At 42.0% G+C, this 27048-nt stretch overlaps 1 protein-coding gene across 8 annotated transcripts in view; it reads left to right on the top strand.

Moving 5' to 3' along the window:
- The window catches only part of USP34 (ubiquitin specific peptidase 34), a 1084964-nt gene that overhangs the window by 790032 nt on the left and 267884 nt on the right, over nucleotides 1–27048 (top strand). For all 8 annotated transcript variants that reach the window (XM_033939082.1, XM_033939080.1, XM_033939079.1 and 5 more), the window contains 3 exons: nucleotides 6035–6112; nucleotides 13637–13731; nucleotides 24622–24794. In XM_033939082.1, the coding sequence (XP_033794973.1) occupies nucleotides 6035–6112; nucleotides 13637–13731; nucleotides 24622–24794 (346 nt within the window). The remainder of the gene's footprint in view (nucleotides 1–6034; nucleotides 6113–13636; nucleotides 13732–24621; nucleotides 24795–27048) is intronic.

The following is a 27048-nucleotide window of genomic DNA, read 5'->3' as shown; positions in this document are numbered from 1 at the left end:
CCAGTTCTTGGTTCTGCTTGGCTATTCGGCAGACTGAGGGAAATAGAGAGGAGGGGCTAGGATATACTGTCCCAAAGTTTTGTTTTCAGTCTCCACCTGCTGGTCATGATTAGATATATACCCATTCGTAAAGTTAACCTCTACTGGTCTGGAGAAGCTAAAAGAAAGTAAATTAGCAGGTAAGAACCTAATTTCTCCTTCTTTCTCTATACACGCTTCAGACTTTTCCATTCTTGATAATGCATAACAGAGGGACCCTTTCTGCATTTATATCTCGAATCACTAGTTCTGATAGCATGGCAGTAGAGCAGCATTTAGTTTCTGCCTTGGACTACCAATGCCAACTCAAGATATCTTGGTGGAAGCAAGGGAGTCTTCCACTAAGCATACTTAATGCTTTGCCAGTGATCAACACTTCCTTCAATCTCCTCTAAATACTATACTATAATACCTATATAATTTTTTTGCCTTGGACTGGAAATGTCTTTTATTAGAGTGTTATCTCCTATCTTTGTGTTCTTTCAGCCTTTCTTGTCCTCACAGACAGACCTCTGGCTTCATTCATTCTGAGATTCATGAAAGGGCTTCATATCGGACCACCCATACAGAAGCCTCCTGTGCCATGGGGATCTCACTGTAGTCTTTGCAGCTTTTATTAAACCACCACTTGATCTCCATGAAATCCATAAATCTCAAGCATCTTACTTAGAAGTTATGATTTCTAGTAGTAGTTATTTCAGCTAGAAGAATCGGTGTGCTTGATGTCAAACAGCCTGGATTGCTTATGGGAAATGCATTCCTTCTCTAATTGTATAGCAAATAGAATTTTCATTCTTAATCTTTTATGAGATTGGCTTCAGTCATATTAAAGTCCAAACTACTTGTACGACAAACTGTATCAGTAGCCAGTTTAAGACCAACATCTTTATGAATAAATCACACCTACTTGACCTTTTTCTTTCTTGTTTTTGGGATTGTTTCTTTGCCCTTTTCTTTATATCGTTTTAGTTTCACTTAAAGATAAAATGTCAATATCTTAATGTTTTATTCATTTACTGGTAAACTCAATAAAAATTTTGTGAACTTAAAAAAAAAATAAAAAATAAAATGTCAAAGTTGGTCTCTCTGATAGAAACATGGATGGTTTTCTTTTTTTCACTGTTAGTTTTGTTGCTGTTGTCATCACTTTTTATTCTGAAAACAATTCTTAACTCTGGTCCTTTATAGCAGTGTTTCTCAACTCAGCCCTGGACTACCCCTTTGCCAGTCAGGTTTTCAGGCTATCCACAATGAATGTGTATGAAAGAAATTTGCATATAATAGAGGCGGTGTATGCAAATCAGGTTTATGCATATTCATTGTGGATAGCCTGAAAACCTGACTGGCAAAGGGTACTCCAGGACCGAGTTGAGAAACACTGCTTTTTAGGTGCCTTCATTGATTAAGGTTGTGACATTATTTATGTACAATGTTGGGTGTCTGAGGCAACTGAATGGAGTCATAAAAGCTATCTTCCTCCCCTTTGAGAGTTCTTTATTTATTACTGACTAGCAGATGATTGGTGTTATGCAGATCCCTTCCCTCACATACTCGGAATCTGTTTCATCAAAGTTGTCTAGTCTTCTGTTTTTCTGTCTCCACTGGATGGATTGGGCAGAAAGTGCAGTTGTGGACTGAAGGATCCACACAAGCTTCTCATCCAGTTTCTACTGGCAATGTTGAACTATACTACTTTGCAGCAAAGAATTTGAAGCCAAGTTTGAGAATACTTGAAGGGAATACTTGTTCCTTCCTCTGTTCCCCAGGGGTCCATGTCACTGATTTTTTTTTTTTTTTTTTTAAGGTTGTGTCCGCAGTTTGCAGATTTCAGGGCTTTTTTATTCCCAACTTGTTTCTTCAAGTTCACTTGCTACTGCAAATAGTTTTCTTTGTTGATGTCCCTCTTCTGAATACTATTTTTCTCAAAGTGTCAGTGGCAAACATTACAGTTGCTTTCCAATTTTGACTTTGGTTGCAGAGTCGGACTTGAACAAGCATGGGGAATTGATTTTTCTTTCTTCACTGTATTAACTTTGCCTTCATTGTACAGGGAAAAAGTGTATCTTATGGAGTGAAAAATATGGTAATACAAATGCCATTTTAAAATATGTCTATAGTTGTGACTTGAAATTTTTAAGTGATTTTTCAATCTTTAAATGTAATGGAAGAGAATGCTACAAAGGTAAGGGCCATTACCGAAAAACTAGAGTCCCTATTAACATCCAAAAATATTTGCATAAAAGAGGGAACAGTCAGTAAGTTTTGATGAGAAGAGCAAAGATTCCTTTGGGATAGATAAGGAACCAAATGACTAGTCAAGAAAGAAGGAAGACCTGAAGACTAAATCTGAAAAGAAAGAACATTGGACTTCAAAGGGATTCTATAAATGATTGGAAATATATGTTCAGACTTTAATAAAGGGATAATATAATCATGTTTGGACCGATGGTAAAGCAAGCGAAGTGCGGTATTTTACATAAGCTGAAGATGATGAAGTTGATACTGAGGAAGACCAATTAAGAGTTTAGAATAATCTTGTTTAGAAAAAGACAGCGAATGTGTAAGAATCTGGAGTGAGTTACACTTTAGCATTTTCTGGAGATAGGATTCAGTCTCCCACTTCCAAAATCCCTATTTTGACATTTTTAGTGTTTCTATTTCATCTCCTTGGGCCGTTTTTGCCATTAATTTTCTGATGGTAGCCATTTTGGATTTTATCATTCTTTTTTTCAACATTGAAAGCAGTGCATGCAAATAGATCTCATGCATATTCATTGAGGAAAACCTGAAAACCCGACTGGAATAAGGCTCTCGAGGACCGGAGTTCCCTACCTCTGGTCTAGAGCAGGGGTGGGAAACTCCGGTCCTCGAGGGCCAGAATCCAGTCAGGTTTTCAGGATTTCCCCAATGAATATGCATTGAAAGCAGTGCATGCAAATAGATCTCATGCATATTCATTGGGGAAATCCTGAAAACTCGACTGAATTCTGGCCCTCAAGGACCGGAGTTGCCCACCCCTGGTCTAGAGCTACTCTCCTGGTAACCTGTTTAAATGAGAGTGATAAGGTACTGATTATGAAACTATACTTTAAAAATTAAAGTGCTTTATTTTGTGGAGCTAAGATACAGATATTTTCCGATGTGGCGAGATCAACTCAACTCAGAAGGAAGGCTTTTTTAGCCTTAAAATCTCGAGTTGTGGAATCTGGAGCCCCATTTTTCTTGAAGTTCCCCTATAAATGCTTGGTTACTTTTCAAAACAAAGATTATATTTTTTGGGATCCTGCTCAGTTAATACAATTTCTTGATGGAAAATGATTCCTTAAAGCATAAGTTTTCAGTAATTTTTCCTTGGTATGCTAACTGATTTCTATTAGAGGAGTTACTATTGAAAAGATGCCTGTTGAATTATTCTTTCCTTTTAGGTTTGTTTTTTTTATATTTATTTCTTGTATATTGATACACTCCTCTCCCTTTAACATGGGCTTGATGGAATTTCTTATTTTCTTTTGCTCTACTAAGATTGTAATTTCTTTGATTTCCATATCTTGTATATATGTTTTGTAAACATTTATTGAAAATTCTAATTTAAAAAAAAAAAGAAGAGCCAGCTTACGCTTTCTCAGATGCTGGAATATCTGGGAGTCTGGTTCGACATGATCCAAGGACTTGTTTTTCTTCCTGAGCCATGCAAACAGAAGCTCCAGAAACATCACAGATCTCCTAGTGCTACCGAGCCCACTTCTTGGCATTACTTCCAAATATTGGAGTCCATGGCAGCCACCCTGGAGGTTGTACCTTGAGCCAGGGTGCACATGCAGCCTCAGCAAGAGTCCCTCCTACCTCGGTGGTCCCCTTAGCGTCATCCCCTTCAGATGCTACTCCCCTGGAAGGAGCCAGCATGGAGCAGTCTTCACTGGTGGATTCAAGGAGAAGCTGTAGCAAAGTGGATTATTCTCATAACAGACACCAGTCTTTCTGACTGGGGTGTTCATTGCGGGGACTCCCTATCAAAAGGGTTGGTCTATCAACCATCTGGAGCTTTGAGCCATACACTTGGCATTATGAGCTCCTCAAAACACCCTGGAAGGAAAAGTTGTAATGGTGTTTTCCAACAATGCCACAGTGGTGGCATATGTGAATCGACAGGGAGGCACCAGGAGTGCTCCCTTGAGTTTGGAGGCTCGGATGTTGTTTTAGTGGGTAGAGCTACACCTTCAGGCTCTTTCAGTGGTACTTGTGGCTGGAGTGGAAAATGTGCAAGCAGACTATATCAGTCACCAAGTCCTATACCCGGGAGAGCGGTCTGGGGTAGGCCAATGATAGATAATGGCTTCAGACAAGAACTCAAAAGTCAGGCACTTCTTCAGTCACAGAACACAATCAGGAAACTTATAGCTAGACAGTTTGGTTCAGTCCTGGCCGATGCAGAGCCTCCTTTACGTCTTTCCACCTTGGTGCTTGGTGGGCCGAGTCATTTGCAGGATGGCAACTCATCTAGGCTCGGTGATCCTAGTGGTGCTGGACTGGCCTCACCGTCCGTGGTATGTGGATCTGGTCCATGCTCAGCGAGACAACAAGTTCTCTCTTCATCACAACCTGCTCACTCAGGGGCCAGTTCCCATGGAGATCACCCAGCACTTTGGTCTTAGGGCATGGCAGGGCCTTGATTCAGAGGGGTTACTCTGACGTAATCATTGCCACTCTTATGAGGTCCAATAAACCTCCTACAATGTCTACTTACACCAAGGTTTTGCAAACTTTCCAGAAATGGTGTGCCAGAGACCAGATGGAGCCATTGCATGCTCCTATTCCTGTAGTCCTCGCTTTCATTCAAGCCAATCTGGAAAAAAAGCCTGGCAGTGGCTTCTCTGAAGGTACAGGTAACAGGCCTTTCCTGTTTTAGAGCACACAGCAGTTCCAGTTCACTCACATCTCATCCAGATGTAGCTAGACTTTTTAGGGAGGGCGCTTTGCTTGTGACCCTCCCTGTGACAGCCTTTCCCTTCATGGAAGGGCTTGCGGAGGCCTCTTTTGACCCACTCAAGGTTGCATCTCTTCCGGACTTTTCTTCAAGTTGTATTTGGAGCTGCAGGCTCTCTTGCAGAGAGCCCTTTCTCTGGTTCATGGAGGAAGGGGTTTCCCTCCACATAGTTCCTTCATTTCTTCCAAAGATGGTTTGGATTTTCATGTCAACCAGGAAGTTTGTCTGCCTGCTTTTCGTTCCATGGAGTTTCTGCATCTGATGTTTCTCCTTTCAGACCTAAGTATTTTCTACCCAGCAGATGGGCCCTGTGGGAAATCGTTCTGTATATGTGAATACATATCTTTATTGCTGGCTTTGTTCTAGTTAGTGCTGATTACACGCAACAGGTTGGTTCCATTCTTGCCATGTTTATGCATGTTTTTCATGTTGCCTGTTTATTAATTATTTTCTTATATATTGTAGAGCAGAACAGAATGCTGGCAGGGAAGTCCCTGTGCCCCCTTTGTGTGTGTGCTTTGTTCCAGTGCTATTAGTTAGCTTTTGGACTGAACCTTAGGGGGCTCTGTGTTCCTCATCTATGTGGGAAGAGCAGAGGAAAAAAAAAGTGTGTGGTTTTCTGCAAGATCTGGTTTGTGGGTTGAGATAAAACATCTATCGTATTGACTCCGTCAAGGACTAACAGAAAGAAGTTTACCAAAGCTAAGAATCTAATCTTCCTTTTTGTACTGTATGTAAGTTTGTAAAGGCACCTTTATAAATTTTGAAACGTGTTTAGTTATTTAAACTGGATTTCAGGGACAATTATGGAGCTAACCTTTAAGCTGATGGAAAATTTTATTCTAGATCATTTTGTGAACAGAATAATATGCTCTAAGGTTGTATTAATCATACAGGGATGGGTGACAAATCTCAAAGTTTGATTCATTTGTAGAATGTTGTTAACATAGTATACAATTGTACTGCTTAGCTTTTCCATTGCTCTCAGCTTGTATTTTTGCCATTTTCCAGGATTGTGAGCATGTTAGTCAAACTGTTGAAGAGTTCTATACAGTCAGGTGCCAAGTGGCAGATATGAAGAACATTTATGTGAGTAAAAGCATTTCTTTATTTTATTGCTTTACATCTTTATCTAATTTTTTTATTTAGCACCTAGTCTTTGGAATGGCCTCCCTAAAAACATCAGAGCGAAGTCAAATACCAAAGCCTTTAAAACACTTCTTAAAACACATTTTTCCCCGCAAGAATTTGGGGCATATTCCCTATTAATGGATCATATCTATTGAAGATTTTCAGCAGATCATCCTTGAAAAAGTACAATGTATTTTAAAGTTGGAATTTGTTGTATTATTTGTTGTTCTCTGTGTTCTTTCCTATTCTAAATGGCATTCATTTTTTATTTTAACCTATATATGTGGAGGAGCATAATCGAAAGGAACGTCTAAGTCCGTTTTCGTTCAAGTCACAAGTCATCCATAGTAAAATATATAGCTTAGGACACATTTTCAAAAAATACGTCCAGATTTTTTTTTATTTCGAAAATAGTCTTAACGTCCTGCTGATCTGATCGTCCAAACCGCTAAATCGTCCATCTTTATACCACATTTTCGTCCAAGTCAAAAACGCCTATACCAAGCCCTGTTGGATGTGGGAGGGGTCTGCAAAGTGATGGACTGAATACCCAGACATGGCACCTAAATAGTGGGGTACCTTACAGGGCACTGCTGTGAACTTCACAAAAAGGGTAAGCAAAAAACAATGTGAAAACTGCAGATGATGTACAAGATGCAAACGTTGTTTATTAAAACAATCAAAATGCAGTAAAATATACAACCTTATTACCAACCAGGGGACCCGACACGGTCCGTGTTTCGGACAACACACCTTCCTCAGGGGTCCGTGGTGGTTTTGTTTCATACCTTTACCACCAAGGACCCCTGAGGAAGGTGTGTTGTCCGAAACACGGACCATGTCGGGTCCCCTGGTTGGTAATAAGGTTGTATATTTTACTGCATTTTGATTGTTTTAATAAACAACGCCTGTATCTTGTACATCATCTGCAGTTTTCACGTTGTTTTTTGCTTGCTGCTTGCTTCACTGCAGACCACGTTGGGATTCTCTCTTTTGTGCTTCACAAAAAGGGTGCCATGTCATCATTTCACTACAGCTCCCTTATAGGTCATGATGAGCCCCCCAAACCACCTCCAGAATACCCTGTATCCACTTATCTACCACCCCAATAGCCCTTATGGCTGCAGGAGCCACTTATATGCCAGTACAAAAGGGGAGTACACATGTTTCAGTATCAATGCAGTGATTACAGGGGCTTATGGGCAAAGGGCCTCCTGTCCATAAGTCCCTAACTCACCACCAAGACGATTTAAGATGCCTCTGTGCAGGTCAACTAGGCTTTCTTATGCCGGGCTACCAGGTCTGGAGGCTGAATTTTAAAGATGTGATTACGATTTTTATGGGGTTGGGGGTGGGCAGTGATCACTGGGGTAGTGTGTGGGGGTCTGTATTATGTGTTTGCTATGCTTATCTGGTGAATTTAGGTGGGTTTTTGTAACTTAGACCATGTTTTAAATGGTCTAAGTCAGTGTTTTTCAACCTTTTTACACTCATGGACCGGCAGAAATAAAACAATTATTTTGTGGACCGGCAAACTACTAGGACTAAAATTTAAAAACCCCGTTTCCGCCCCATCTCCGTGAGCTCGGTCCCCATAAATCATCTGATCCCATCTGCACAAGCCTCAGTTATGATTTTATATTGAACTAGTCTTATAGCCCGTTACATTAACGGGTGCTAGAATATATGTGTGTGTGTCTCTCTTTATTTCTTTCTCTCTCTCTCTCTCTCTCCTTAGCTGCTTTCTTTCTTTCTGTCTTTCTTTTTCCTTGGCTGTCCATCACCACCCCTTGCCTGCTCCCCCTGTCCATTCTCCCTTCCTTTTACCTCCCCTGTGTCCACCACCACCCCTTCACAGGTCTCCTTATGCAGCAGCACCCCTTCTCCCTTTGTTTTATCTCCCCCCCTGTCCAGCAGCACCTTCCTTCTCCCCCTGTCCAACATTAGGCCTCCGTTCCTTTTTCTTCACCCCCCCCTGTCCATCAGCACCTCTTTCCTTCTCCCCCTGTCCAGCAGTAGGCGTCCCTTCCTTTTTCTCCCCCCCTCCTCCTTCTTATCCCTATGATACACTTACCTTGCTCTGCCCCTGATCAGAGGCTCCCGACAGCCGCTCAGTTGCACCCATTGGAAAAGTTCCCTCTGCGGCATCCCGCACCCCTCCTGACGCGACTCCCGCTGTCCCGCACCTGCCCCTGTGTCTTTCTTCTTGTCTTTCTGTGTCCCTTCCTCCTGTCTGTCCAAAGCAGCATTTCCTCCCTCCACACCAGTTCCCTGTGGCCCTGCCCCTGTGTCTTTCTTCTTGCTTTCTGTGTCCCTTCCTCCCTCTGTCTGTCTGTCCAAAGCAGCATTCCCTCCCCCCACACCATTTCCCTGTGCCCCTGCCCCTGTGTCTTTCTTCTTGCTTTCTGTCTCCCTTCCTCCCTCTGTCTGTCTGTGCAAAGCTGCATTCCCTCCCCCTTCCATTTCCCTCCCCCCACACCAGTTCCCTGTGCCTGCATTAGCGTTTCCTCTACCCTCTTTCCCTTCCCACAGTCGCGACTACAAACGCGGGCCCGAGTCCTTTGCTGCCGCCCCCCTTCCCTTCCCGCGGGCCCAACTACACATGGCGATTCAAGCAGCATGTGCTGCAGTCTTCACACGCTGCTTCGGGTCCTTCTACTGGCCTGATTTACTCTGGCACATCCGGAGCAAATCAGGGCAGTAGAAAGGCCCGAAGCAGCGTGTGAAGACTGCTGGACACGCTGCTTAAATCGGCAGTCGGGCCCGCGGTAAGGGAAGAGGGGGGGCAGCAAATGACAGCGGAAAGTTGCTGGGCTCCTCGGTTGGGGCGCTGAGTGGCCGCGATCCCTCTACTTCCAGACCCCCCTCCCCCGGAGGAACGGAGATAGAGTTGCCGCCATTTTGAAGATCGTTCTGCCCTGCTCCTTGCCTTAGTATATTTTTAAGTTGAAAGACACGGTGGCGGCGGCTCCTCTCAAGATCCCCGACTGCATTGGACTTCCGACGCAGGTGGGGATCCTGAGAGGAGTCGCTGCCTGTTCTTTCAACTTAAAAATATAGTAAGGCAAGGAGCAGGGCAGAGCGAAGAACATTGATTCCCATAAGATCATCTGCCTCGGGGGAGACAAACGCCGCGTCCGACATCAGCCTCTGGGGAGGAGAGAGGACTTCAGGCAAGGAGCAGGGCAGATCAAAAAACAGCACGGGCCGTCAGCCGCCGTGTCCGACATCCGTCGTGTCCGACACCCGTCTCGGGGGAGGAGAGAGAGTGTTTCGGGCGCATGCCACTCCTATGTGAGATGCTGTATATCTCACGGAAAACGGACCCACGCGATAGGACTGCGCATGCGCGGCCTAGCGTTTTATTATATTAGATGTATTTTATTAAAGTATAAAAAGAAACAATATTCTGTACAATTGTCATTTTATAAATACAAATAATACAAAGCAAGGATCAACAAAACCCCTGTCTCCCCTCCCCTTCACATATCTACTATCAAGAAAACCGAATAAGCCATGCTACACAGAAATATCATGCTAACAGAATACTGCAGTCACATATGACAGGAATAGGGTTAGGGGAGTGCAACTAGGGCAACTGCCCCCAGGGCAACTGCCCCCTGGTCAGAGAGCGCCCTAAGCCACCTGGAAGCTAAAGAAGCACTGCCTGGGCTTTGCAGTCCCAGTTATGTCTAACACCAGCTCTAGCAGGATATATATTTCAAATCTGATATATTCTAATCACAAAATATAGAATTATTTCTATATTTCTATATATTCTAATCACAAAATATAGAATTATTTTTTCTACCTCTTGTCGTCTCTGGTTTCTGCTTTCATCTTCTTTTCACCCTCTTCCTTCCAGCGTCTGCCCTCTCTGTCTCTTCAATCCAGCATCTGCCCCTTCCATCCACTGTCTGCCCTCTCCCCCTTCCTCTCCCTTCCATATGGTATCTGTCTTCTTTCTATGCCCCTCTCCCCTTTGCATCCAGCCTGTGCCCCCTCTCTCCTTTTTACATGATCCATTCCAGCTTCACTGCTCTCTTCATTTTTATATCTCCTACACCAGATCTAGCATCATTGTCCCTCTCTGCTTATTTCTCTGCTGACCCCTTCCCATCATCAATCTCTCTACTTTCTCATGCCTGTCTCTCCCCTTCTTCTCCTCTAATCTTCCTGCCAGCTGTTTCCTTCCTTTTTTCCTTCTCCCTTCCCTCCTCCTCCTGTCCAGCAGTAACTTTCTTCCCTTCCTCCCCTCCCAGCAGCATCTCTCATTCTCCTTCCCTCCAGGCCCAGTAGCAGCTGTCCCTTTTTTTCCCTTGTCCAGAAGCTTCCCAGACTCCTTTCCCTCCTCCCCTCCCAGCAGCATCTCTCCTTCTCCCTCTCCAGGTCCAGTAGCAGCTGTCCCTTTTTTTCCCTTGTCCAGAAGCTTCCCAGACTCCTTTCCCTCCTCCCCTTCCCAGCAGCATCTCTCCTTCTCCCTCTCCAGGTCCAGTAGAAGCTGTCCCTTTATTTTCCCTTTCCCAGCAGTTTCTCAGCCTCCAACAGTGGCTTTCTCCCCTCCCAGCAGCTCTCCTTACTTGCCAGCGCAGCGATTCAGGAAGGCAGCCTCGGGTCCTTTGTTGGGTCGCGCCGCCTCTGAGGGAAGAGGAAGTTGCATCATCAGAGATGGCCGCAACTCAGCAAAAGCCCCAAGGCTGCCTTCGTGAATCGCTGTGCTGGTAAGTAAGGAGAGCTGCTGAGAGGGGAGAAAGCCACTGTCGGAGGCTTCCCTGATTTCTCTGGCCCAGCGCGGACCAGCTGGAAATATCTTGTTGATCTTGTCGGACCTGCACAGACCGGCAGGAAATTGAAGTTAATCAATCTCGTCGGTCCTGCGCAGACCGGCAGAAATTTCCTGTGGACTGGCACCGATCCACAGACTGGCGGTTGAAGAACAGTGGTTTAAGTCACAACGTCCAAATTCCGTCGATCCTGTGCTGTATAACTTTCAGTTATACATGCAGCAGTACAACTAGTCTAAGCCGGCCCACATCCCGCCCAACGCCCGTCCTCGACACTCCTCCTGAAACGCCTGTTTAGCTATGGTCATTCAGCGGCACTATGAAGGCCTGGGCCGTTTAGAAATACGTCTAAATCCTGTTTTTATTATCGGCACTTGGACATAGTTTGACAATGTTCGTCCAAGTGCCGACTTAGGCTGGTTTTTGGACGTTTTTCTCTTTTGATTTTGAGCCCCTTAGTGTTTATGTAAACCGCTGAGAACTCTGAGTAAGATTCAGCGGAATATCAAATTTGAATAAACATAAACATCCAATATAACACCTGGGCAGCTCACAACAGAACATAGATATACAGTGGAACTTTGGTTTACGAGCATAATTCGTTCCAGAAGCATACTTGTAAATCAAAGTACTCGTATATCAAAGTGAGTTTCCCCATAGGAACTAAGGGAAACTCGCTTGATACGTTCCCACCTCCCCCACCCCCCCGAGGCCAGCGACGCTGCTCCATATCCCCCCCCGCGATCTGGCTTCCCTCCCCCAATCACGTCGCCCCCCCCTCCCCGCCACGATCTGGCATCCCCCACGCACCCACCCACCCACCCAAACACAATGGCTTACCCCCATCTGGCACCAGCACCAGCACCAACACACAGGATATGCCGGTGCCCGAAGATCTGCTGTCTTCCTTTTGCTGGGCCTTGAGCATCTGCGCGTGCTCAAGGCCTTCTAGTCTCACTATATCCGAGATTTTCAGATATCTCCAAGAATCTCGGAGAGAGTGAGACTAAAAGGCCTTGAGCATGCGCAGATGCTCAAGGCCCAGCAAAAGTAAGACAGCAGATCTTCGGGCACCGGCATGTCCTGTACGTTGGTGCTGGTGCCGGTGCCAGATGGGGGTAAGGCAATGTGTTTGGGTGTGTGGGGGTGCCAGATTGTGGTGAGCGGGGGGAGGGGGGTGTCGGATCGCGCAGGGGGGGGGGCGCTCGTAAATCGAGTCAAGCTCGGTTTCTGAGTTGTCGATTTTGCAAAAGTTTTGCTCGTCTTGCAAAACACTCGCAAACCAGTGCACTCGTAAACCGAGGTTTGACTATACACTGTAAAATCAAAACAAAACAATAAAGCCATAAGACGAGCCCAGTTACCTAATAGAAATAAAAAATAAAAAAAACTAAGCCTAGCACTGCTTCTGGAAGACTAATTAAAATTCCCATATTGAACATTCATTCGTGTACTTGACTATACAATCCTGCACTGAGGTCTTCCTATCACTTCAAAAAATTTAATAATTACTCTCTTTACCAAGATTTTTCTTGGTGTTATGCTGCATAGTTTATTAATACTTATGCTATAGAACTTGTTTCTCTTGCTAAAATCAAACTAGGCCTGTGAAATCAAAGATTTTCTATATTGTAATCGAATAACTGTATTTTGCACTCCCCTTTAAATTTCTCTGGAAGTTTAGCACAGTGGGTGTTGAGGAATTCTTCCTTTCATTAGTAAATCCTAAAGATATTTAACGATATAAATTTCAACTCATTGATTGTAGATTCTTTTTTACATGATTAAGTGCAAATCCCATGAATGTTTCTTTTATTCAAAGTAAGTTATTTGATATATTTTTCAGTGTTTATATATCTTTATTCATTTTCTTATGTTACAGCAAGTGGATTACATAAACTTAATTAAAACTTGGATATACACACTTGATAAACTCATAATAAATATCAATGAAAAGATTTTTTTTTTATGAAAAATATAAAGTACAGATTAATATATAAGAATTTTAAATTTCTATAATTCATATTGAATATAATATAATATAATAGTCTCCCATCCCCTCCCCCCTCTCTTTCATTCAATAATACATATTTTTATTTTATTGTATTCCCTTCTGTTATTGATATAATAAATTAAATTATTGAAATATTTTGTAATAACCAGAAATATGTTCCCCTCCCTTTTCCCTTCCTATCACAAATTCTAATCATGGGAAAATTTATCATTCTTTACAAAAATCTGTTAATGGTCCCCATGTTTTTTGAAATTTATTCATATATCCTTTTTGTGTTGCAATAGCGAGTTCCATTTTGTATATGTGGCATACCGAATTCCACCAGAAAATATAGTTTAATCTGTCATGTTGTTTCCAATTGAATGTGATTTGTTGTATTGCTATTCCAGTTAAAATAAATAGAAGTTTGTTATTACTTGATGAAATTTGACTTCTTGCTCTCATGGTTGTTCCAAATAATATAGTATCATATGTCAAGGCTACCGGATTTTCTAACATCCTATTAATTTGGGACCAAATTGATTTTATACTTTATGAGCATATGCACATATTTTATTACTCATAGCTAAAAAGAGCCCAAAGGTTTTGGAACAAAATTTAGATGTTCTTGCAAAAGAAAACAGCATGAGAACTAATATGCTAATGTAACCATTTCTGATCTCTTTCTCAATGACTCTTACATAGGAATCGCTGGATGAAGTTACTATTAAAGATACTTTAGAAGGTGACAACATGTATACTTGTTCTCATTGTGGAAAGAAAGTGCGGGCTGAGAAAAGGTAAGGGGAAAAATCCTATCCAGATAGTTCTAATTAGTGCTGTTCAACTTACCAGTTTTTCTGAATTGTCTTTAACTGGAAGGAGAAAATTCATGTAAATAGTAATGTAAGAATTGTCATACTGAATGAGACCACAGGTCCATGAGCGCCAATATTTTGTTTCTAACAACCAGCCAGTCCATGTCACAAATACCATTCAGGTTCCCAAAACGTAGATGCGTTTCATGCTGCCTACGCCAAGGGATAAACCTTAGCTTCCCTCAGTCTACCTGGTTGTTAATGGTTTAAGGACTTTTATTCCAGGAACTTTTCAAAATTTATTATTTGAGATGTCTGGTTTCATATAAAATATTTAATAAGAGTGGCAGCAGTAAGAGAAATGTATTTGACCTTTCAAAGGTGTACATTTACATAGTATCATCATAACAGTAAATAACAGCAAAGGAAAACCATCATGGCCCATCCAGTGTGTCCAGTAGGGTGTTCTGGATTGTAATTGCCATAGGATGTGGCCAAAATGGCGCTGCAGCGATGTGTGGCACGGTGAACTCCAGCAATGCCCTTTGCTTAGAGCGCTGACACTGTAATCTTACTTCAAGCTATGGGGAAAAGATGGGGCAAGATTGAGTTGACTCTAGCTTTGCAACAGACGATGCTTGAATCCCTGTTACCAGTTCCAGGGTGGGTACTGTCTCAAGGGAAATGCCAGAAGACTTGGAAGAGCACAGCATTGAAGAGGTTTTTTTTAGCCTCGAATTCAGGATGGTGCCACGGCAGCCCGGAATAACTAGTGGGGGAACTTCTGAGGGAGGGAGTGGAAACTTCTTGGAAAACTTCAACCCAGTTTGCGAGGAGTGGGATGAGACCTTTTGTTATGACTTTTGGAGTACCTGTAAAACGTCATTCACGCTGGTAATTCTTCTCTTCTCTATATCTGATAGACTTGTGGATAAAACAAATGAGAATTCTTAAAGGATTGCTGCTACTCTGCAGATAGAACAGCTAACTACCAAAGTTTAATTCCTTAGATATGAAAATGTCATCTATGGAGAATAATGCTAGAACCAATTAAGTTGGAACAGATTTTTAAACTTCCCTAAGTCAGTGTTGTCTCCAGTAGGCATGCTGAGGAAATATCTGAGGGAAGTATTGTGTTTAGTGGATCAATCTCTACCTCACTATGTATCTGTGCCTGGTAGTGCAGATCAGGAAGATTGCAGTGATGAGCATAAAACACTGGATTTGAGCAGTTGTGGGGTTTTTTTTGTTGTTGTTGTTTTTTTAAATCCTCGCTTGAGGTTATAACCTGGAAAGTAACTTTTGGCAGTGACGTTTATATTAGAGATGACCTATAATCTTGTGTTGTGATTATTTTTCAAGTATATGCAAGAACAGTTTTGAGGATCAATAATAATGTGTATTTCCTGATTTATCAAAGACAATACAGAAAAGGTGGCAAGAATTCCTGGCTATGAAGCCTAGAAGTCTTGCACTGGGTGTGACTTTCTGTTAAAATTTCCTTGTAATTCTGTTCTTTTTGAGGGTAAATTTTATTTATTTTTCAACCCCAAACAGCTCTTAGATTTTTTTTGAATTATAGAGAAGCTTTGAATATTTCTCCATAGGCATAATTGCTGGATACTTGGTTGTAGAAAATAACCTTTGAATTAATCTGTTGTTATTTTTTTAATAAGTATGATTTCCTGTTCTTTTTCTGTAATAGCCCACTCCCTTAAATTTGGTGGACAATCTGTATATTTCTATTTTCAAATATGTTTATTTCCTAGATGCTCTTTGTTTAGTTTCTTCTCACTTCTGAATGATATGATAAAGGATTGTAATTACCACTCCATGCAGGTAACTCCTTTCTGTGTCTTTGCTTTGGGTTGTAACTGCTGCTGTGTGCAGGTTACCCATGCCTTTTTCGAAGTGTGTGCCTTTGTGATACTGAACAGTAGATTACATATAGTAAAATACATGCATAAACAAAGGTGAATCAAAAATTAAAGGCAATTGTTAAATTACGCAATAACCGGAAAAGCTAGTAAAATGCAACTTATGTACTCATGCATTGCCTATTGGATAGTTAATACACGCACAGTGCATTGCTCGGCCTTAAGTCGTGTGACAGCCATGAGGTCAGAAATATGGATGCTCCATTTCAAGATTGCACCATCGAAGAACAGTGTGCAGTAGTGTATTTTCTTTGGGAAGAGGGGAATGAAACCTGTGGAAATTCACTGTCTGTTATTGACTCACTATGGACATAGCACAATGAATCAATGAAAGGTTTATGAGTAGCTAAAGAGGTTTATCTCAGGACAAGCAGGCAGCATATTCTCACATGTGGGTGATGTCATCCATGGAGCCCCGGTATAGGACACTTTAAAAGTGCATCACCACTTTAAGATTTCAGAAAGTTTGCGATAGCCCACACTGCGCATGTGCGAGTGCCTTCCCGCCCAACATAGGCACGTGGCTCCTCAGTTTCTTTTTTTTCACGGAGCATTGAAGTTGCGTTCTTCGACGGTCTTTGTTAAAAACCGCTTGCCTTCCTGCTCTCACTTTTTTTTCATCTTTTTCCTTTTACAGTAAAACCTTGGATTGCAAGTAACTTGGTATGCAAGTGTTTTGCAAGACAAGCAAAACATTTTATTAAATTTTAACTTGATATACAATCAAGGTCTTGCAATACAACTACATACAGTATATACACATCACAATTGAGCCAATGGTTATTCTCTCTCTCTCTCTCTCTCTCTGACACTGCAGGAGTGTAGTGACTGTTCTAAACGAGCAAGGTCTTGCAATATGAGTACATACAGTATTTTGTATTAAAGTTTTTGGGTTATGGAGTTTCCATTATTTCTTATGGGGAAATTCGCTTTGATATGCGAGTGTTTTGGATTACAAGCATGTTTTTGGAATGAATTATGCTCACAAACCAAGGTTTTACTGTATTTCTTTTCTAGTTTATCTAAAAGTAAAAAAAAGAATTTATATTTTTTCTTTTTTGCTGTCCGCGGGGTTTCTCCTTCATTCATGCCTCAGCCATCGAGTTTAATTTGGTTGAGGCGGTGTTCCCATCGATGTCACGCCTGCTGATGGGATTTTAAAAGTGCGGTTGGTGTTATCACACTATATCGTTAATGAACCCTCATAGCTGGTGCCTGCAGTGTTTGGGTCCCGAACACTGTGTACAATCTTGTAAACGCTGCTCTTCGCTGCAGAAGCGCAGTATAAAGAATAACATTCTTCAACAAGAGAAACTCTTTGGTGTCGGCATGGAGGGAGATGCACCGACGACACCATCTACATCAAAGTCTCCAGTATTGAAGTTATCGACACTGCCAGAGGCATCAGCATTGATACCGGTGTCGTAGCACATCACGCCCTCGGGTAAGCCGGCTAAGAAGTCATCCCCTTCCCTTTCAAGGACTTATGTCACAAAGGCATAGAGCCAATTCATGCCGACCAAACGCAAGTCCCTGCAGCGACTGGTTCCATTGTTGAAGGGTGCTTCCTCATCGGAGTCATCCTCTCCAGAACGTGTCGCAACACCTGTGGTACCGGCGACAAAGCCCCATGTACTGGTGCTTACTTTGAGGCAGAAGCTCGATGCTTTGCTTCAAGATGAGCTTGGGGACCAATTTCAGTTGCTGCTTCTGACACTGAATCTGCTCCTCCAGTACCGGTCCAGCCTGAGTCTAACATTGCCAGGTCCTCCAGCACCATCGATTCTCCATCAGTGCATTCCAAGGACTCGCGAAGTGAATCCAGTCCTGCCACTCCAGCATCGAAGCATCATTCTTCCAAGCACCGGACCCCATCTACTTAGCTTCATTCATCCTCTTATCCCAGGACAAGCAGGCAGCATATTCTCATTCAAAAGACTCTTGTCAAAGTTAAGCAGGAGGCCGCCGCCATGATTCTCATTGCTTCTTGGTGGCCTTGGTTCTCCCTTCTACTTCTGCTCAGTGCCAGGGAGCCAATGCCTTTACCAATATTTCCATCTCTTCTTACACAGAGTCAAGGTGCACTTCTACATCCCAACCTTCAGTCGTTACACCTGACAGCTTGATATCTCTCGGGCTAAATCCAACTGATCTTCACCTTTCTCAGCCTGTTCGACTTATTCTGAAAGCCTCCAGGAAACCTGTCACTCAGCAATGCATCAGCAGAAGTGGACTCGTTTTTCTGCCTGGTGTCTTCTTCATCATTATGATCCAACATCCATTTCAGTTTCACTAGTCTTAGATTACCTCCTTCATTTGTCAGACTCGGGACTCAAGTTTATATCTATGAAAGTTCTTCTCAGCGCTATTACAGCTTTTCTCCAACAAGTTGAAGGTAAACCTCTAACTGTTCATCCTCTGGTTTCCAGATTCATGAAAGGTCTTTTCAAAGTTAAACCACTTCTCAAGCCACATCCAGTAGTCTGGGACCTCAATGTGGTGCTTACCAGATTGATGAAGCCTCCATTTGAACCAATGTCTACGGCTCATCTGAAGTACCTTACCTGGAAAGTTATTTTTCTCATTTCACTTACTTGTGCCAGAAGAGTGAGTGAACTTCAAGCATTAGTGGCAAATCCACCATTCATAGTATTCCACCATGCCAAATTGGTACTTTGCACACATCCAAAGTTTCTGCCGAAACTCGTCACTGAATTTCATCTCAATCAGTCGATTGTGCTTCCAGTATTTTTTCTTAAGCCTCATCTCATTCAGAAGAAATGACACTTCACACTATGGATTGCAAGCGAGTTTTGGTCTGTTATCTCAGCAGGACAAAGGCTCATAGAACATCTCCTCAACTTTTTGTCGCGTTTGATCCTAACAAGTTGGGGCATCCTGTTTCTAAGAGAACAATTTGCAACTGGTTGGCTTCCTGTATATTGTTCTGTTATGCTCAGGCTGGACTGCAACTGGAGTGTCGTGTCACAGCCCATAGAGTTAGAGCTATGCAGCTTCTGTAGCTTTCCTCCAATTTACTCCTATTGAAGAAATATGCAAAGCTGCTACTAGGTCCTCGGTTCATGCATTCACCTCACATTACTGCCTGGAATCTTTTTTCCAGACGGGTGGGCACTTTGGCCAGTCAGTATTACAAAATTTATTTTCCTAATAAGGCCAACTCTCCCAACATCGCATTCTGGTTAGCTTGAAGGTCAGAAAAGAAACAGGAGAAACTGCCTTCACAATAGTGAGGGACCCGAAAACAATGAAGGAGACCAGATGGTGCTCAATCCTTTTATGATAAAACAGACTCAACATGATCTTGTTTCAGTCTAAGAAGGCCTACATCAGGAGTCTAAAATGAGATAGTGTGTTAAAATTATACAATTATATCAGAAAACCTCCACATGAAAAAAATATATAATGTATATGAAAAAATATACAAAACATACACATAAAAATTTCCCTAGCATACAAATGAGCATAAATATACTCATAAATATATACATATATATTGAATGGTAAAAATATAAATAACTTTATAACTCAGATAAAAACATATTAGGCTTTATTAAAAAATAACATAAATATTAAAAATAAGCAACCAAATGAAAATAAGTAACCAAATGAGAAAATGTAATAATAGTATTTAAAAACACCTAAATTATATTACTCTTCAAGAGCATACAAAATGAATGGACGTACCTTGTTGTTAAATGATAAAACCCTAGATGTATTAATCCATATATCCAAGTATTGAAATAAGTTCTCTTTAAAAGCACTAAAAAAATAAAGAATAGATAAGAAAAAGAGGAAAGGGAAACACAAAAAAATAGAGAAGGAAAAATTGTATTTATGATGCAACCAACTCGAGAAATATGTTATATGAATAATTCATTGCTATAAATTAATTAAATAAATTATGGATGAATGGAACTGGCTGCATCAATCACTAACGTACATATAAAAGAAAATGGCAACATGGTCAAGAAGTGTCTTGTATATGTGTGAATTCATTCCAAATATATCTAACATGATAAAGGTGGCTACAATAGTCATCAACATAGATGTAAAGAGGGAAGTAATCAATAATTGATTTAAACTACCAAAACATATATCTCTTAGTATGTTGAGCGGATACTAAAACATAGGGCTCCTTTTATGAAGCCGCGTTAGCGGTTTAACGCACGTAATAGTGCGCGCTAATTTGCCAGCTGTGTTAGCCACTACCACCTCCTCTTGAGCAGGTGGCAGTTTTTCAGCTAGCGCGGGGGTTAGCGCGCGTTAAAAAGTTGCATGCGATAAGGAGCCCATAGTGTGTGTATATATAATGTGTATAATAAAACATGTTTGTACATGCAAGTTATATATAAATTTCATGCCAAATAGCTACCAAAACAAATAGACATGCCAATCCAAAAGGGGAAAAAAAAGGGGGGGGAGCACAAGGACCTAAGATGACAAATGTGCCTTAAGTATCTAAAAACAAGGAAGAATTATGGGAAAACAATTTATGTGGTAACCCAAAATGACAAATATATTTAAATGTCTAAAAACAGTGAATACTTATAAGAATGATGGTAAGGAATAAAACAACATCATGGAAACCCCAATCAACATGTCCATTTTACCTAAGTTATGCCAATTTGGCAGGTGATTGCTGATTGGCAACACTGTGCCAAATACTAAGTGTCAGAACTTAGATCGATAAAGATCATAAAAGTTTTAATGAAAATTGCTCAGGAAGGCAATAAAAAGAAGAACATATAGTCTGACCGAAATACTAAAATCACATCGCAGTGACTGTAAACTGACTGGAGTGATGCGGAAAATCTGAAATCACATCGCAGTGTCTTAAAATGGACTGGGGTGATGCATAGTGTTTGACAGTTGCAACTTTAATGTAATGGTATAAATATGCAGTACATTTTAAAGAATGCATGTATCACCCCTCTACCCCTGTCTAGTACATCTACACTGCGTTAGACTGTAATGACTTCGTTTACAGTCCCCTCGGTGACGGGCTTCTCTGCTGCAGAGTCGCAGGAAAGGCTCAGCTTAGACAGCGAATTCTCACTGAGCCCAGCTGGACCTGACCCTCCCCTCCCGCCTGGAAGTGTGACTGCGATGAATCTCCGACCAGAGGGCTCCCTGGGAGTGGAAGAGAGGGAGAACCCATTGCAGCTAGCAACTTCAGGGGCGGAAGCTTCAACGCCTTCAATCTCGATGGAGCCGATTGAGGGAGGAGCACCGAAGGAGAACGGTGGTGAGTTGGGAGGAGACATGAGCCGCGAAAGAGTTCATCGGCCGGAATAAGATCAGTCTCATTTGACCCAACTCAAGCCGCTTCTCAAGCCATCGGTGGTAACCCTGGACTCTCGTTGGTCAGCAATAGAAAACCTGCATTTGGTATGTACCAAAGTTATAACACTAACACTTGGCCTTCCAATAAAAATGAATCAAAATGAAACTCAGATTCAACAACAAAATCAGAAAATTGGGGGGATTGAACAAACTATGGTTGAGGTCAAAACTGTTAATAAACAACAGGTTACAGATAAAACTTTCTATTTAAAGAAAATTGAAAATCAATCTAGGAGTTTGAATTTAAGGCTATTGAATTTTCCTATACCTAAATATATGACCTCAAGAGAGATCTTTAAAGATTTTTTGACCTCCATTTTGAAAATCTCGGAGTCTAATATCCCCCGATATAAAAACTTTATTTCCTTAAACAAACTATCACGGAAAAGAAAGAAGAAGAAGAACAAGCACAGTTAGGAGTTTTGGAGGTATTAGAATCTTCTGTAATTGAAATTCTGGGTCGTGCTACTTTGATAGTATCCTTCGTTTTCCTTCAAGATAAGGACATGATTTTGAAACTATACTTTAATTTAAAACAGATTTTCTACTTGGGAGAAAAAATTTATATTTTCCCGGATGTTTCAAGATGGACTTAAAATCAAAGTGAAGAATTTTTGCAATATAGGTCTAAAGTTATTTCTTTGGGAGCCTCCTTTCAGTTGAGGTTTCCCTGCAAATGTTTAATTATCAAGGAAATAAGTATATTTTCTTTGACCCAGAACAGCTGCATTTTTTCTTAGAAGGAAAAGGGATTTCTAATGCTACCTAAGGAAGTACAGGATAACTCATGTCTGTTAATAATTAGCCGAGGTTAACTGCTCTATTCTTTATAACTATATTAGAATTTACCCTTTTTCCTGGAAGGGATGTTTATTTTCTTATTTTGTTCTCCCAATTGTGGACTATATAATAAGTTGAACCTTGTTTGCTCTAATTTAGTGAAATTGATTGTAAATTTTCTAATTTTCTTTTCAAAGTTAAATCTTTGTGTGTAATTAATTGATAATAAAAATAAAGAATGCATGTAAAATGATTATTCTAACTAAAAAAAACAATTTATAAGTAACGTGCAGGCCCCTACTGCCAAAATACATCATGTTGAATTGAATGGCAAAACCTTAATTTATGAATTACTTAAGTTTCAAAACGTAACTAAAATCATGATGACAAAAAAAACTTCCAAAAGGCAAACTGTGTGAGGGTGAACATGGTATACATAAAATTAAATATATCACTTACCGAAGGTAATGACTAGCCGCAAGTACAGTGAAACTGCATACAACTGAAAATGAAACTAAAAATGCATCGTAGAAAGGGCGCAAAGGTCCCGATCGCTACTGTGTATGAGTAGCTCAGAGAATTACTACAGTGGCTCTAAAAGGACCCCAATAAACAATGTGAATATTACAAAAGTGTTGCAAAACGGGAAGACAATATAAGATAATGAAAAAGAACAAAGTATTATAAGTCAGGAAGGCAATAAAAGAAACAAAGTCTAAAAACACTTCACAGTGTCAGTGAAACAACTGGTGTAATACAGAGATTCTGGAGTCACAATGCGGAGTATATGGACCTACTGAGTTGATGCTGAGATCACATTCCAATGTATATAAACCATTCAAGAGGTGCCCTAATAATGTTAGACAATAGCAACTTTAAGTATTGATACAAATTTACACTGCCTTACATAAAATGCATGTAAAGTAATTATTCTAACTAAAATTGTGGTTCATGAACAACCTACAGGATCATGCTGGCAAATTACATTGTGATACTATGTTTAAGGGAGCGGGAAACCTGAATACAGTGGTACCTTGGATTACGAGCATAATCCGTTCCAGGAGCATGCTCGTAATCCAAAATGTTCATATATCAAAGCAAGTTTCCCCATAGGAAGTAAGGGAAACTTGCTTTGATATGTTCCCATCCCCCACCTTCACACCCCCCCCCGAGGCCAGCAGCGCTGCTCCCCCCCCCACGAGAACCGTCATTGCTCCCCCCCCCCGAGAACCGGCACCCCCCGCCGCCACCGGCACCCCCCCCCCGCCGCGACCTGAGATCCCCCAACCCACCCGAACCCTCTTCTTACTTCCAGTGTAGCCTCCGCATCGGCACCGGCACCAGCATGTCCTGTGCGTTGGTGCCGGTGCTCGAAAATCTGCTTCCTATGCCGGGCCTTGAGCATGCACGCGCATGCTCAAGGCCCGGCACAGGAAGCAGATTTTCGGGCACCAACGCACAAGACATGCTGGTGCCGGTGCCGATGCGGAGGCTACACTGGAAGTAAGAAGAGGGTTCGGGTGGGTTGGGGGATCTCAGGTTGTGGCGGGGGGGTGACCGATGGCGGTGAGGGATGCCGGATCGCGGGGGGGGGAAGGTGCCAGTTGCCGGGGGGGCGCTCGTACAGCGAGGCAAGCTCGGTTTACGAGGCACCAAGTTTGCGAATGTTTTGCTCGTCTTGCAAAACACTCGCAAACCGGTGCACTCGTAAACCGAGGTACCATTGTATATCTGAATACTTAAACTTCGTATATGAAATTATGATAATAGACAAAACTTTCAAAAGCCTTCTATCACTGCTGTTAGGGCACTGCAAACCCTTCACAGCAGCGAAAGTGGCAGAAAGAATGCCTACTCCCTCCTACCAATGTGACTTCCCCCCCCACCCCCCCCCCATGGCAGCGAATACGGCAGGAGGGATGCCTACTCCCTCCTACCACCGAAGACCCACTCCCATGCCAGATGCCTCCACAAAGGGAGTGGGCATCCTTCCTGCCAATTTTCTTTCGTGAGGGTAGGGGGGTCAGCATGGTAGGAGGAAGTGGGCATTCTTCCTGCCATTTTCACTGGCGTGAGGGGCGGTGGCATTTTGTGGGGCTGGTTCATCCGGGAGGGAGTGCCGTCATTGGCAAGTAGGGGGGGGTGTGCTTTTTTCTTCTTTTTTTATGGGACATATATTTTGCATGTGTAACATATGCAAAATATCTGTGCTATTGGAAAAAAATTGAAAAGTCAGGCTGACCTGTCTAACCTGTTGTTTTTTTTTCCGACAGTTAGAACCCCTGTTTTATTTTTTTGCATAGCCAAGCGATGTTAGTGCATCAATTGCTTGGCTACTTTGCATGGGGTTTTAGCTAATTTGCATGGCCGGATCGGAAAATGGACTATCAAGGGGAAAACACATGATGAGCCGTTTTGTGAACTGGGTCGGTAATAGCAATCATCACTAAAGCTGTGAAAACAGGTTTAGCGACAGTCGCTGGCTTTAGTGCATCTAGCCCATAGTCTGAGTCTGCTCTACAGTATTGATCATCTAAAATTATGCCTAAGGTTTATTATTGAAGAAAGTACAAAATTCAGATACAGACAGAAATTTATTCATTTTTATTTTATTAGGTATTTATTTACCACCTAGCAAGGTTATCTAAGTGATTTACAATCAGATATTCGAGCAGATATGTAACCTTCACCGTGTATAATAAATGATGAATAAAGTTTTGAAAAAATGGCTTGAAGGGTATGTCATATAAGGGGTTTTCATCATACTGATGGATCTTTTCTTCTTTAGGGCTTGTTTTAAGAAATTGCCTCGAATCTTAAGCTTTAACACCATGAGATACACATTTAATATGGTCACTATGATGAAGGAGAAAGTGAACACGCACTTCTCATTCCCTCTGCGTTTAGATATGACACCATATACTGAAGATTTTTTAATGGGAAAGAATGACAGAAAAGAAGGTAATAAATATATTTTGCTCTGCATAACTATTCTATTTTGAGAACAAATTCAAATCCTATAAAACAAGTTTTCCTTAAACTAAAATTCATTATAAAGAGATTTAAAATATATTCCATTGCAATAGGTATGTCATTCTGGATTAGCGGGTTATCTCCCCATGGCTGTGAGCCATATGCAGAATGAAACCACTCTGGATTTTTTCTGCCACCCTCTTACTTCACTTGGAGCTCTGTTGCCATGTGCAGGTTTTCCCTTCTGAATGCAAGCTGAAAGGAGGGTTTCTGTTCTGCTTTCTGCTTTTTCTTATTTTATTTAGTGTTTTAAAGTGCTCGGAGCTTATCACCTTTAGCTTCAGCTCTGCCTGCATAGAAAAGAAGCAGACTGAGGTCTGCAGCTGATAGGCTAGTACCTGTTAGCCAGCCTGCACAGGTATTTTGGAGCTCTGGGTCATCCCCGCTTGCCCTCTCACCTACTGTTTAGTAGGGGTTTGAGTGCAGGCTATTAGGCATCCATATGAGGCTTAGTGGTGTCTCACCTCCCCCCTTCTGGTAGCATATCCGTCAGTCCGTGGGGTGAGAGTGCAATCAGATGCTGTGTCTGGCTGGCAGCCCGAAGATCAGCTTTGAAGAGGAATTTTTCAGCATAAAATAGTGACTCCTCTTCTTTCCAGTTACTGTAAAGAGCTGAAGCAGGCTCCAGTACATTGCTAGTACAGGTCATAGTGAGTAAGGTTGTTACAGCCTCTGAGGTGAATTGGCGGGAGGAAGTGTCTGAAATACCAAGTTTTTGAGGGTTCCTGCATATTCCCCTATGTTCCCCCTCAAAAATCCTAAATTAGCTGATTTTTCACATCAGTTAATTAGTTATTTTAGCATTTTCTGGTGCGAAATTCTTGATGGTAGCCATCTTGGATTTTTAACAATATTTTTTTCAAGTTTCCTGCACTTCCAAAACTCAATTTTTTGTCTCAAAACTGGTTGGGATGGAGTCCTTGGGCTCTTCCACCCCATATACATGCCAAGATTGCACAAATTCTGCACTTCTGGAGCATCCTTGTGCAACGTGCTGCATCACACTGACTGGATCTCTCCTCTGTATGCTCAGCTGACAAAAAGGGTAGCTAGCCCATTGGGGCAGCCTTTCTGTTTTCAGGGCTTGAAAATAGTGATTGTTCCATGTGAAAGGATGCAGATGCCTCATAGCCCAAAAAACATAAAGTAGCATCATCACAGGGTGACTCCTCGCTCCCTGGTATAACTTCTCAGAATTTATTAATTTTTATGTGGAAAGCCTTTCAGGAGAGCTGTGCTCCTCCTGCGCAATCCCACTGAACATTTGGACTTGCCTCATCAGGGCATAACCTCCCAGGACACATCTGCTTCTTAGTCTGCCACTGTTTAGGACTCAGGAGACCTGTTTGCAGGGGAAAAAAACATAAGAATAGCCTTACTGGGTCAGACCAATGGTCCATCAAGCCCAGTAGCCAGTTTTCATGGTGACCAATCCGATAGTGAAAATAATTTTACTGTTTATTGCCTATGGATGCTCCTCCCATGGCAGGGGACCATGGACTGTTTTCTGACACTTTGGATCCTATTTTGCCTCTAGAACTTGGGGACGATCCCACAGTTCTGCATTTATTTCAGTCCACTGCCTTACTAGATCTCATTTCGGTGTCTCTGTAAGAGCTGAATTTGGACACACAGTCAGTTCCTTTGACCTCCTCCTCCTCCCTTATGTGTGGAGTGAGGGTTCAGTCCTCTACATTTCCCTGGCATCCAGATATTAATGTCTTGATTTCGGAGCAGTGGGGTTCTCCTGAAGGCCCATCTTCATATAGGAGCAGACTATTGGCGTTTCTGCAGGCCTGGGTTCAGATTTTCTCTGACCGCTGGGTTCTCGATATCATTCAGTCTGGCTACAAGCTAGACTTTGCCTGGCCTCTAACAGATTAGTTTGTGGAATCTCTCACAGGGCATCTGGAAGACGCGGACAAGCATGGAATGCTGCTACTATTTGGGTTTTTGCCAGGTTCTTGTGACTTGGGTTAACCTCCATGAAGACAGGATACTGGGCTAGATGGGACCATTGGTCTGATCCAGAAAGGCTATTCTTATGTTCTTATGATACAAGCCACTGTGAGAAGGTTGCTCAATATTCAGGCCACAGAGCCTGTGCTGCTCAATGACTCGAGCTCAGGGAGATACTCCATAAACTTTATCATGCCAAAGAAAGGCTCCAACGATTGGAGAC

The sequence above is a fragment of the Geotrypetes seraphini genome, chromosome 3, assembly GCF_902459505.1.
Source record: "Geotrypetes seraphini chromosome 3, aGeoSer1.1, whole genome shotgun sequence".
Classification (NCBI taxonomy): domain Eukaryota; kingdom Metazoa; phylum Chordata; class Amphibia; order Gymnophiona; family Dermophiidae; genus Geotrypetes; species Geotrypetes seraphini.
The sequence above is the reverse complement of the archived record's forward strand: the minus strand, read 5'-3'. Positions and strand labels throughout refer to the sequence as shown.